Raw genomic sequence first — 14,240 nt, 5'->3', positions numbered from 1 at the left:
GGAAGCCTCTTCTAAAGATGATGCACAAGAAAGCCCACAAACAGTTTTCTGAAGACAAGCAGACCAAGGACATGGATTACTGGAACCATGTCCTGTGGTCTGCTGAGACCAAGATAAACCTATTTGGTTCAGATGGTGCCAAGCATGTGTGTCGGCAACCAGGGGAGGACTACAAAGACAAGTGTGTCTTGCCTACAGTCAAGCATGGTTGTGGGAGTGTCATGGCCTGGGGCTGTATGGGAGCTACAGTTCATTGAGAGAACCATGAATGCCAACATGTACTGTGACATACAGAAGCAGAGTATGATCCCCTCCCTTCAGAGACTGGGCCGCAGGGCAGTGTTCCAACATGATAATGACCCCAAACACACCTCCATGGCCTCCATACCACTGCCTTGGTAAAGAAGCTGAGGGTAAATGTGATGGACTGGCCAAGCATGTCTTCAGACCTAAACCCTATTGAACATCTTTGGGGCATCCTCAAACAGAAGGTGGAGAAGCGCAAGGTCTCTAACATCCACCAGCTCCGTGATGTCACCATGGAGGAGTGGAAGAGGACTCCAGTGGCAACCTGTGAAGCTCTGGTGAACTCCATGCCCAAGAGGGTTAAGGCAGTGCTGGAAAATATTGGTGGCCACAAAAAATATTGAAACTTTGGGCACAATTTGGACATTTTCACTTAGGGGTGTACTCACTTTTGTTGCCAGCGGTTTAGACATTAATGCCTGTTTTTTCGGGTTATTTTGAGGGGACAGCAAATTTTCACTGTTATACAAGCTGTACACTCACACTACTTTACATTGTAGCAAAGTGTAATTTCTTCAGTGTTGTCACTGAATATCATAAAATTATTACAAAAATGTGAAGGGTGTACTTGTGAGATACTGTATATATACAGTGGGGAAAATAAGTAATAAGTAAGTTTCCCCACTTACAAAGAAATGAAGGGTCTATAATTTTTATCATAGGTGTATTTTAAATGATAAAGACAGAATATCAACCAAAAATCGAGAAAAAACACGATACAAATGTTGGAAATTGAGTTGCAGTTCAGTGAGTAAAATAGGTATTTAATCCCCAAGCAAAACATGACTTAATAGTTGGTGGAGAAACCCTTGTTGGCAAGCATGGTAAGACGGTAAGACATTTCTTGTAGTTAGTGACCAGGTTTGCACATATCTCAGAAGGGATTTTGGTCCACTCTTTTTTTACTGATCTTCTCTAAATCTTGAAGGTTTCTTGACTGTCGCTTGGCAACTCAAAGTTTCATCTCCCTCCATAAATTTTCTATAGGATTAAGGGCTGGAGATTGGCTAGGCCACTCTATGACCTTAATGTGCTTCTTATTGAGCCACTCCTTTGTTACCTTGATGGTATGTTTTGGGTCATTGTAATGCTGAAAGACTCATCAATGACTCATCTTCAGTGTTCTGGCTGAGAAAAGAAGGTTCTCATCCAAGATTTTACAATACATGGCCCTGTCCATTGGCCCCTCAATGTGGCAAAGTCAGTCTCTACCAAACAGCCCCAAAGCATAATATTTCCACCTCTGTGCTTGACTGTAGGGATGGTGATCTTAGGGTCATAGTCAGCATATTTCTTCCTCCAAACACGGCCAGTCAATAGTTATTTTGAGGGGACAGCAAATTTACACTGTTAAACAAGTTGTGCACTCACTACTTTACATTGTAGCAAAGTGTCATTTCTTCAGTGTTGTCACATGAAAATATATAATAAAATATTTACAAAAATGTGAGCGGTGTACTTACTTTTGTGAGATGCCGTGTATATATAAATATCAGAACATCTCTCCAGGGCATGTTCAGAAGTTCATTTAACTCTGGATTGCTGAAATTCTACACTGAGCTGAGTTTACAGTATGGATAGGGAGGTAAAGGAAATTGAATGCAGAAGAGACATGGAATGGCTTCCATCTTCACCCAATCCTCCTTCCGGGTTCACAGGTCTGGCAGTTTAAATGGCTGAGCCACAATGACGTCACTCCCATGCATGCACGCAGGAGTCACGGCAGCGGGACAGCTCTCCCATTGGAAAGACATGTCTTCCATTGAGAGCTCAGTGTGCATGTGCTGCACACGTCATTGCCTGCTACTGAAGTAAATATATCCTAAACTGTACACATTTAGGAGATATTTACTGTGCCTACAGGTAAGCCTGAATATAGGCTTACCTGTAGATATAAAAAAAGCAGAATTTACTAATGCTTTAAAAATTCTGCCCATCCACATTTTTTTATTTTTTCATTAAAATTCTACTTTAATAAAAAAGAAAATGTAAACATTTCATGTAAATATGTGGTGGATTTCAGAGATTACACATTTTAAGCTATGATTGATTTCATTTTTTTGATAAGACGTATACATTTTTGCATGCTTTTTCATATTTTCACTTGTATGGAGAGAGGAAAGGGAAAGTATTATTACTGTGTAGCACACTAAAGGAGGAAGCAAAACCTTTGTATTTGTATTCGTATTTGATGAGATAAGTCTTCAAATGTGATTAAGATAACTCATCTTGATGGCACAACACTCTAGCCAAATTGCATACAATTTTTCCGAAGCATCACTACTTTATTGGAGGGATTGCAGAATGATAACAGCACATTAGTAGGACTGCCCAATCATCCAAACTTTTTAGGTAGAAATATCCAAATTGATTGGAAAGATCCAAGGCTTTAAAATGAAAGATAACCCTTGGACTACTCTATTCCATTGTGCAGACTATTTAGCAGACCGATACAAATGATCTATCACACCTCATCTACATAACGTACCTAAAGTATTTAAACCATTACACTGAAAAAAAAAAAAAACAACTACCACCCACCATATGACAAATTTTCCAAAGAATAGATCATATCTGTCTCATGGAAGACATTTTCTGTTCATCCCATAAATCTCTTCCATAAGGTATCAGCCCACTGGTACGCCTTTAAAACTACCTAGAATAATTTCTAACACGCAATAAATAATTTAAAGCGTATAGTACATACCTGTACATAGCAATACTTATCTGCTTTGGCCATGTTTGAGGACCCTTCCTAATATCTTCCTACCCCATTTTTCCCTTTACTTATCTATTCCTAACTTTCTAGGAGGGAGGATTTGGAGAGGAAATTTGTGTGAGGAAGGGATACATGGATTTGGGCTAAGAGGAGGGATGGGGGGTATTTGTGCTAGGAGGCGTGATTTGGGGTGGAGAGGATTTGTGCTATAAGAGGGTAGGGGGATTTGGAATGGGGGGAATTTGTGCTGGGGGGGGGGGTGAATTGGTTCTGAGAGGAGGGATATGGGGGGGGGGGGATTGTGCAAGAATGGAGAATTTGAGGAGGAGAGGATTTGTGCTGGGAAGGGTAATTTGGGATATTTGGGTGATTTGGGTGGTGGTGAGGAGGATTTGTGCTGGGAAGGGTCATTTGGAGAGGGTTGCTGTAGGAGGAGGGATTTGGGGAGATTTTGCTCAGAGGAGGATTTGGGGGGAGAGGGTTTGTGCTGGGAGTGGGGATTTGGGGGGGGGGGTAGGATTTGTGCTAGGATGGAAAATTTGAGAGGAAAGAGGAGGTGTGCTAGGAGGAATGATTTTTTTGGGTGGGGGTGATTAGTGTTAGAAGGGGAATTTGGGGGAATTTGCATCGGGAGGCAGGACTTGGGGGGGGGGGGGCAAAGATTTTTATTAGAAGAAGTAACAACAATTCACCCTAGGTATGGGACTATAAAGGCAACCACACTTCCAATTGAGTAAAAATGTTATATTTTTTCTTGGTACCTAAAATGAATGAGATCAAACTATACAAAAGATAGTAACAAACAACATTCAAAGTAGTACAAAATATGGATGAAGGTACAAAGGTATGAGACCGTGGGTATGGGCATAAAAACACATATACTGTGTATTGGTATACGTTGGAGATGAGAAAATGCTCCAACCAGAAGTATTTGGACTTGGAGGAGGAGGATTTGTTTGTGGCTTGCAAACTGAATTAATGCTTAGGGGAACGTGTGCTGATTAGTGCTGACTTTTTTGGGGAAGGGTCAGTTTCTGCTTCAACATGATACTTACACCTTGGGGTAATGGGGGGGGGGGGACAATTTGTCATATTCGCCTTAGGTGCTAAATGATCTTGTCCTAGCACTGCCCGCACTGCACACAGGGCACTCAACAGGTCTCCTCTTCCCTACACATTACATAGCTGAGATCAGATTCCCTTACAAACACAGCCTCGATCTTCACAGTGGATAGCTGGCTGCTATGTTGCTGTTCTGACCTGTGAAATTCTCAGATCAGAATGGCAGCTGCAGTAGCAAGCTACATACTGAGTGAGGCTGTGTCTGTAATAAAACCTGATCTCAGCCATGATATGTGTGGGGAGAAGCAGATCTGCTAAGTGCCCTGCCAGCAGTGACCCTGTCCTCTTCTCTACTGACCAGTGTCTTCTGCCCTGCTGACCCCTGTACACTGCCCTATTGATCCCTGTCCTTTGCCCTGATGACCCCTGTATACTGCCCTGCTGATCCCTATCCTCTGTCCTGCTGACCCCTGTAAACTGCCCTACTGACCAGTGTACATTGTTCTGCAGACCCCTATCCACTGTTCTGCTGACCTCCTTTCATATTTCCTGCTAATCCTTGTCCTCTGCCCTTGTGACCCCTGTGCTCTGCTGTACTTACTCCTGTCCCCTGCACTGCTGACTCCCGTCCTCCATCCTGATGACCCCTACAACCTGCCCTACTGACCCCTGTACACTGCCCTACTGATCCCCTTATCTCTCTCCTTGTGACCATTTTTCCTCTGCCCTTGTGACTCCCTTTTCTCTGCTCTGCTTACCCCTGTATACTGCCCTTCTCTGACCCCCTGCCCTCCGCTCTTCTGACATCCTGTCCTCTGCCCTGATAACTCCTGTTCTTTTCCCTGCTGACACCTGTCACCTGCTCTGCTAACCCCTATATTCTGTCCTATTGACCCACTGCACACTGTCCTACTGACTCTTGTACACCCCCCTGCTGACCTCCCATACTCTGCCCTGCTGACCCCAATCCTCTGCCTTACTGACCCTCTGTACACCGCCCTACTGACTCTTGTACAATACCCTGCTGACAGACATCCCATCCTCTGCTCTGCTGACCCCCTTTACACTGCCCTGTTGACCAAATGCACACTGCCCTGCTATCCCCTGTCCTCTGCCCTGCTAACCCACTGTACACTGCTGTACAAACAAATAGCTTCTGTACACTTCCCTACAAACTGTTGACCCGATCTTCTGCCCTGCTAACCCCTGTTCAGTGTCCTACTGACTTAGATACACTGGCCTGCTGATCTCGCATCCTCTGACCCCCCTGACATTTTTTACTGTACCCCCACATCAGACAGGCTAGATCTGGCCTGACAGAGAGAATGGCAGTGGTTGCTCTCCAAAGACAGGATGTGATGTCCAATCCCAGACAAAACAGGCTGTGTTCCCTGGTCAATACGTCACTTCCAGTGACATCACATCCTGTCTTTAGAACGCAAGCCACTTCTGGTTTTGCGTGGCCATTTTCTAATAATCAGCGTGAATGTACCCGGTGCCAGTCTATAAGCAGAAATTCATGTGAGTGCATTGAAAAAAAGTGTTTTATATTTTTTGATATAAATTTGACTGCTTTGCGCAATAAATATTTCTCCATGATATTGTTTTTGGAGTTGCAGTGCATAATATTAGGAAGATCTAAACACTGTCATATCTGAATGGTGCAGTTGGTGTAAAGATACACAGTGTGCTTGTCCCCAAAAAACCCAGACACCTATCTAGCAGTAGAGGGTCTAACCCTTGTGGTGAGTGTAAATGTGGTGTCATTCTGAGCACTTTTGAAGTGGGCACAAGTTATATTTTTCCATAGAAGCGTGAACTCTTGATCACCATTTCTGGACCATTTCTGGACAACAAGCACAAACACGCACATGAACTTTAATGGCACCCCAGCCTTAGTCCATAAGGTTCAATATTAAGTTGACCCACCCTTTGCAGCTTTAACAGCTTCAACTCTTCTGGGAAGGCTGTCCACAAGGTTTAGGAGTGAGTCTATGGGAATGTTTGAACATTCTTCTAGTAGCATATTTTTGAGGTCAGGCACTGATGTGGGCGAGAAGGCTTGGCTCACAGTCTGCCCTCTAATTCATACCAAAGGTGTTCTATTGGGTTGAGGTTAGGACTCTGTGCAGGCCTATCAAGTTCCTCCACATCAAACTCTCTCATCCATGTTTTTACGGACCTTGCTTTTTGCACTGGTCCAAATCATTTAGTGTGGGTGGGGGGAATTGGTGTGGGGTTGTTTTTCAGGGGTTGGGCTTGACCCTTTAGTTCCAGTGAAGGGAACTCTTAAGGCGTCAGCATAACAAGATACTTTGTACAAATTCACAACTTTGTAGGAACAGTTTGGGGATGGCCCCTTCCTGTTACAACATGACTGAGCACCAATGCACAAAGAAGGTCCATAAAGACATGGAGTTTGGGGTGGAGGAACTTGACTGGCCTGCACAGAGTCCTGACCTCAACCCGATAGAACACCTTTGGGATGAATTTGAGTGGAAACTGCAAGCCAGGGCTTCTCGTCCACATTTGTGGACTTCGCAAATGCACTTCTGGAAGAATGGTCAAACATTTCCATATACACAACCCTAAACCTTGTAGATAGCCTTCACAGAAGAATTGAAGCTGTTATAGCTGCAAAGGGTGGGCCAACTCAATATTGAGCCCTACAGACTAAAGCCTCGTACACACGCATCGAAAATTGGCAGGGAATTTTCGTCCAACGACCGATCTGTCGATTTTCGGCTTGTTAGTATGATGCTTCCGACAACCGACTCTGACTTTTCGGCCAAAAAAAAATCTGGTGTGCAGACTATAAAATTTTTGTCTGCCGTCCAAACACGGTCAGTACAGATTTCAACAGGGAAAAATCTAATGAGCAAGTCTGGGCATGCTCAGTGAAGAAAGAACACAAAGAAAGCTAACCAACACATGACATCACTTCTGAAGTAGATTTTTGTTGGGCGAGAAAATTCGTGTGCAGTCTAGGCACATTCCAACCAACAAAACACAACTCTGGACAAAAGTCGGACGATCGGTCGGTCGATAATCGTTGTGTGTGTATGGGGCTTAAGACTGGGATGCCATTAAAGATAATGTGCGTGTAAAGGCAGTTGTCTCAATACTTTTGGTAATATCATTTACATTTGGTGTGACTTTGGTTTCATAACCTGTTTTTTAGTTTTTTTGGTTATCTTCCTAAGCTATATTTTGGTACATATTATTATACAGTAATTGATTGAATTGTTGACACTTTTATAGTTTAGAAGCATGGTCTATTTATAAATGCACCCTGATGCCAAGTTAATCCCTCAGAATACATAAACTTGCAGTATGGTAAAACACACAAGCAGTCTGTCTGGAAAGGACTATGGGAGCTGCCATTTCTAATTTGCTTGTTCAAGCTGCATGCTCCAGCCTTGACATCCTTGTCTTTGCATTGCTGCTTGCTGAGTCACTTAATTGGAGCAATCAGGTTTCCTCATTCAGGTCAGCAATGCACCAAGTAGCAAAGCAATGATAAGGATGACAGTCCCACAGTATGCAGCTTGAATAAGCAAATCAGAAATGGCAATTTCAAATATACTGACCAATTTCCTTGACATTGTATTTAGGTACTGAAATTCTGATATATTTTGAGTGCCACTGTTAACCAATATTCCATTGCATAGAAACTATTTTTTGCAGGAGACCAAGTTTTTCTTCATAGTTTTATATGTATCCATGCTGTATATAGTGTATTATTCTAACACAAACAAAACCAGTGAGATTTGGCAAGCTAATCAGACTTCTTTACTTTATTATTCTTGATTTGCATGAGTGTTTACTGTAAACCTCCAAAGACATGCAGTGAGCAAGTACAATAAGCGACAGAACATATGATCTAAAGAAGCAACAGCTTGAGAGATAATTAACAGAAGTAGTGAACCAAAAATCTAAAGTTTAGCATTCCCTAGGTATAGTGGCATGTTTTTTCACAAGTAGTTTATCGCATTTGTGTAAATAAAGACATTCTAGTTATTTAGTGTGTAAGAACATTTATCAGTGATACAATTAGGTAATACTACTGTTATTTACTTTGTAAAAGACAAATTATTGCTTATATGTACAGTTAATTATGCAACAGATACAGTATACTCTTACCGGATCTCCCTTTTGTCCTTGAAACCCTCTGTCACCCTTAGATCCTTTCTGCCCATTTAGCCCGTCAAGACCTGCTGTACCCTGTGGATGAAATCATATATTATTTTTATTAATATTATTACCTATTTTAAGTGAATTCAGTATAGTAGTGGAAAGATTATGTAAAATGTCTTTAACGGCATAAACAGCAGAATCAGTTCAGTTTACCAAGGCCAGATCATACAAATCATTTTATGTAATACCAGTATTTTGGTAGGTTCATAACCCAGTTAGCTAAAAACAAGGACGCAAAGAAATGTAATAGGTTACCTTGGGACACCTCTTGTAAGATGATATTTAAAATATGAGGGTTCTTCAAAAAGTTTCCGCACTTTTTTTTGATACGTTTCGCAGCCATCTTCACCACAGGTGACAACTCTTAAACTGCAAGGTCAGCTGGCTTGCCAGGCAGACCAGTCACATGACACTCTCTGACACAACCAATTACTACTCCTCCCACCCTCATCCTTTCAAACAAAAATATAAAAGTGCGGAAACGTTTTGAAGACCCTTCATAGCTTTTTTTCTCTCCTCATTAAAAGAATAAAGCTGGGTATACACTAGTAAAATTTCTAACAAAAATTCACAATAAATGTCTTTGGAAAAGCCTTAGAACTTACAAATGTCATTTGAAAGCAGTTACAGTTTTTTGTTTTTAGCATTCAATTTTTAAATTAATAGATTTTTTTTTTTTTTTATTAAACAGGTTCTTTATTGTACTTTAAGCGAACAGATACAATCCGGTGGCATTGAATAACATTGGACCACCACGAGACACATATCAACAGCCTTCAATATATAGAAAAAGGGAATTCCAGATAGGAAAACACAAGAACAGCATAAGTATATAAATGTCACAGCTGTTGATGATGTGGCAAACATCAAGAAATAATAGACGTTATTAAATGAAAACCACATAAACTGTTAGAAATTTGTACATTCAAGAACAATTTTCCATTCTATTCCTTTTAATTTTTTTATCACTGCAATCAAAAATAAATGTTGATTTGACCCTGATTATGATTAGAAAAAGGAACGAACATTCTAACAACGTTCTTAGACTGGTCATCGGTGGATTTTTGCTGGGGTGGCTGATAAAAAAAAAAAAAATGATTGGATTCCCTCATCCACACATTCGAGGTGGATAAAGGAATCCTCCCTACTGTGCTATTGTATACTGGTAGGGGAACTCCTCATAGAAAAACAAACCAACAGTCCCATTGGAGAGGAATCAATCATTAGATCAGCCTCTTGGCTGAATTTCAGTCTAAAGCCAATTTTAAAACCTTCTTACGATTAAAAATGTTAAACAGAATTCTACTGGTGTATATGCAGCTTAAGTATGAGATTTTGGGTCAGACAACACATGAGGGAATGGAGATTTCCTCACTTATTGCTGCTTGAGGCATCAGTGACTAGTCCCTCACTCCCCTGTTCCTACAGTGACCTTATAAACCCAGAACTCTCTTTGTTGGCTTACCCTGCAGGACATGGAATCCTTATAATTTATTGTGTCTCTTTTGCTACTTAAAATGCTTTAAAAGCTGAACTTTGTGGGCAGATATAAAGAACACACATGTAACCCTCTGTCACCCTTAGATCCTTTCTATTCGTTTAGTCCATTAAGACCTGCTAAAGCCTGGGGATAAAAATATATTATTACCATTAATATTATGATGATTAATATTATTAATATTATTATAATTAATACCTCTGTAGAGCTAATTCAGTAGAGCAGTGGAAAGATCATTGATAATGCTTATTTGCGCATACGTGAATTAATTTCAGTTTACTCAGGCCAGATCATACAAACCATGTAATAAATGCAGCTCTGTGTCCTGTACTGACACAATAAATGTATTTTTTTTTAAATGAAACTAGGGCAAGTACTTGAATTTGACTCGGTATAAGCCATTTGCGCTTTCATTATCCTGTCAGAACACTGACAATCGAAAGGGGACCCCACTATATTCCCTAACTAAAAATTGTTGTAGTGTGTAAGAGAACTGTGTAAATCTCAGGATTGGATGCACAGAAATACATGTTGTTCTCCATTTTACTTTTCAAATCCCACTTCTTCAACTGACAAATGAATATAATTAGGAATGGGTTACTACAAATGCAAGGGTGGAGCCACATCTGGATGGTTGGGAACACCCTGCAATTTGCTAGAGGATTTGGAGGTGTGAAAGTTTCCCATAACTTATGCAGAGTACTGAGGACCCTCAGCAAGACCTTTATTTTCAGGTTTTGTTTTAAGGTTTATCCTAAATTGAACTGTTACAGCAGTACTAAACTCAAAAATTACCAAAAACTGTTGGACATTTTAAGTCTCTTCTGCTGAAAAAAACTTACTTCAAGCCATTTTGTTATCTGTCTACACTGCCTAAAGTGCAATAAACAATCCTAGCATCTATAAAAGCCAAAAGTGGAACTGGGTCCTGGGACTAGTTGACTCAAACACACATGCGCCGGAGTCACACCATCAGTTGTCACTCAATGTCTATAGAGTTAAGATACTGAACCCAAAGAAGATGGTGGAATGGATAGCCTGAACTTTCAGTGCTGGAGAAGGACAAATACAGAAGGAAGTCTGCCATTATTGGCAAGAACAGCCCCTGCAAATGGCAGTTTAGTTTCAGTTTATTATTTCATACATGCAGTTCCCTCTTGTTATGTTTTTATGATGGAAATAAGTGATTTTTAGTTCATCCATACCTTATAGTATAAGGCTTATTCTGTATTTCACTCTGTCATTTTAGCCCATCTTGTTTACAATTTTAGAGGTATCAGAGCATTGTGACTTAGTCTTCTTTTTATTTCACCTAATCTCTTAGTTATTTCTGATACTACATATTCAGTTATTGTACCCAACCCCACCCCCATCCCTCCTTTCTTGCTGCAGACTATCTCCTTGGACCACATAATTGAAATAATGTTAATGAAAGTATTTCCCTATTATATACAAAGACCTCTCATATTCAAGCTTTCAGGTTTTTGAGACTGGGAGATGAATGACTGCTGTCAGCAACACAGGTAGTTTTTCACGTTTTCAACCACAAGACTTTATATCCTTTGATCTATTCTCTCCATGCTTTTATAGTTGTGTGGATACACACACAGAGTTTCCAGGTTAGCTTGTATTAGGTACCTTAGGAACATCTGTTAAAGCAATTAAAAAAGTTTTCTTGAGAAAACTTGTCTGCGTGGCTGTGTAGTGTGTTATGGAAGTAAGTTAGCATATTATGACAAAATACCTATTACATGAGTATGGGGGAGATGGCTCGTAATTCCAAGAGATGATGAATAAGAGGCACTTCTTGCTGCCTTAAATGAATTCTCAGAGGACAGCAAATCTGTGATTATTCGAAAGGGAGGAAAAAGATTTCCATATTGATAATCCATTATCACTTGCAAGTACTTTCTAAGAGAATTGCTGCATTATTTACCAAAATATCCTAGCACTGAAACTGCTCAGATCTGAAAGCATTTAGAAAATCAAAAATTCACCTCCCACTAGCCCTGACGATTGACTATTGCGCTAAAACACATTTAACTATATGTCATCCAAAGCTTTATTATAGCAGTGTTCTGTATAAGAATAAATTGTTGCATTAATATTTAACCTAAATTGTTATTTTACCATTTATTAAATACACAGACAGTAGTGACAAAGAAGCACGTTGTGTAATGTTTACTATCTAATTTTAACATAAATCAATTTACACTTTCTGTGCAACATCATGATACAGAAATGCAGGAGTGCTGCCTAGAACAATAGTCAGGTCATATTGTTCCATTGTACTATGATTTAAACTGAAACATGCGTTTCCCATTAGAAGTCTAATATTTTCATGCTGATGTTCTGATGATTCAAAACCGATTGCAGAAGGATTTTTATGGTCCTGACTACAGGCATATGGAGTCTAAATTAAGCTCAGTTATCCTGGGGTTCTATAGTTGTCACGAGTGACAAGGTTAGGCATGCCCTACCAGTCCAAAATTCTCAAGTCACTGGCCTAAAGTGTAACTTTGGCAAAACTATGGACATTTAAGTATTTAAATATATCTTAGATTGTCAGCTCCTTGAGGGCAGGGACTGATGTGAATGTACAATAAATACGTGTAAAGTGCTGCGTAAACTAATGTTGCAATATAAATACCTATAATAAATAAATAAATACATAAATAAATAAAAAATAAATATGTTTCAAACCAAGCTCTCACTAATTTCTGTAGCTGCAGGAATTGTGAAGCAATTCTTTCTCAAAGTTAACAGGAGAATCACTGAAGTTCACATCAAGTTCAAGCCAGCTCATCTACCCCTTCCCAGCAGTGACTTAGCTTTTTTCCAGCCTTCCAAAATCTAACTGAAATGTGGAAAAAGAGCTCTGGGACTGGGAGAAGGGTGAGCTGAGCTGCTGAGAGACAGAGAAAGAGAGGATTTGAATTACCTCAAAGCTTAACCTAACTTTGAAGATGAATTTCTCCAGATGTCTGCAGCTAAAGATGAAAGCAAGGGCTTATTTTAATACTCATTTATTGATTGCTGGAAATATTTAATTCCTTGAATGTCCAGGCTTGGCCACAGATTCACCTTAAGGGGCCCTAAGACATTACATGCTAGTAAGAAATAAAAGTAAAAACAGGGCCGAATTAAGAGCATCATGGGTTTGGTGCTGAGAATTTTAGTGGGCCTTTTTAGGGAAATAAATAAAATGAAAATGCAAACAATTGTTTGTTAAAACAAATTAAATATTTAAACAAATTAAATTAAATAGGGGGGGGGGAGTTAGAGAAGGGGATGAAGGGGTGAGAGAGAGGGGGGTCAAAGAAAAATGAAATGTGTGTGTGTGAGAGAGAGAGAGAGAGAGGGAGAGGGGATGGGGGGTGAGAGAGGGAGCAGTGAGAGAGAGGAGGGTGAGCGAGAGAGAGAGAGGGGTGAAAGAAAGAAGAGCATGAGAGAGAGGAGGATGGGGGGGGGAAGACAGAGGGGGGGAGAGTGAGGGGATGGGGGGGCGAGAGAGAGGGGGGTGAAAGAAAGAAAATGTGAGAGAGAGAGGGGGAGAGAGAGAGGTAGGAGGGGGGGAGAGAGAGGGTGCCTTTGGGTAGTTTTAGTAGGGTAGTAATGTCGCCTGCATAGAGCACCACAGCAAACTGTTGGTGGAGCCACATTGCCGTAAGAGTGAAGGGGTTGCCCTACAAGCAATGTATGGGGATATGCGCGCTCTGTAACATCTGAAGGATGCTAACCTCTGCATCCCAAACCATCCTCTGCCCCCCAAACCATCCCCTACACCTCAAACGCCCTCATCCCTACTTAGCTCCACATGCCTCTGCTTATCTTTGCACCTCTGCACATCCTCACTTTGGTCATGTTTGCCCTCTAAACTGTAATCCCTACTCTGCTTACCTCTGAACACCCCCCCCCCCCAATGTCGGCAGCATTGAACAAGGCTGATGGACCAGGGCTCATTGAGTTTGACATCCAGATTACAGAGCAAATAGATCATAGTGTATTAGTGTACTAATACTACACCGTGATCTGTTTGCACTGTATGTTTTTCTGTTTTATTGCCTAAGACATTACATTACAGTGTATTATTGCCTAAGACATTACAGTGCAGCTGTCTAATGTCTATGGATCACCATGGGACACTGATAACCACCTTCTATGTTAAACCCAGGAGCAAAGTTTAGCATACATTTCAGCAAAAATGTAACCTGAATATCTAAGTATTATTAAACCTATAAAAGGCAGTCATACTGGAAACATTTAAAATACACATCTCTAAATACACAACAGAGGTACAGGAATATGGAAGATTAGTAGAGCATGCTAACTAAAACAACCTGCATTGTAAAAACCCATAGTAGATTTATGTTTGATGCCTAAAATTCTGTTTTTTTTTGTTTTTTAAGTTTTATTAATAATCCTCAGTGTGTTGATATCCAACATCTTAATTACAAT

The 14,240-nt window shown here is 40.5% G+C and overlaps 1 protein-coding gene across 1 annotated transcript in view; it reads right to left on the bottom strand.

The window, feature by feature from the left end:
- The window catches only part of LOC309552573 (uncharacterized protein), a gene marked incomplete at both ends in the record, with an annotated part of 487,483 nt that overhangs the window by 150,897 nt on the left and 322,346 nt on the right, over positions 1 to 14,240 (bottom strand). The window contains one exon of the mRNA XM_082253522.1: positions 8,231 to 8,311. Within this exon, the coding sequence (XP_082109648.1) occupies positions 8,231 to 8,311 (81 nt within the window). The remainder of the gene's footprint in view (positions 1 to 8,230; positions 8,312 to 14,240) is intronic.

The sequence above is a fragment of the Pelophylax lessonae genome (assembly GCF_965119305.1).
Source record: "Pelophylax lessonae genome assembly, chromosome: 4".
NCBI classification, from domain to species: domain Eukaryota; kingdom Metazoa; phylum Chordata; class Amphibia; order Anura; family Ranidae; genus Pelophylax; species Pelophylax lessonae.
Note: the sequence above shows the minus strand (reverse complement) of the source record. Positions and strands in the feature narration are given on the sequence as shown.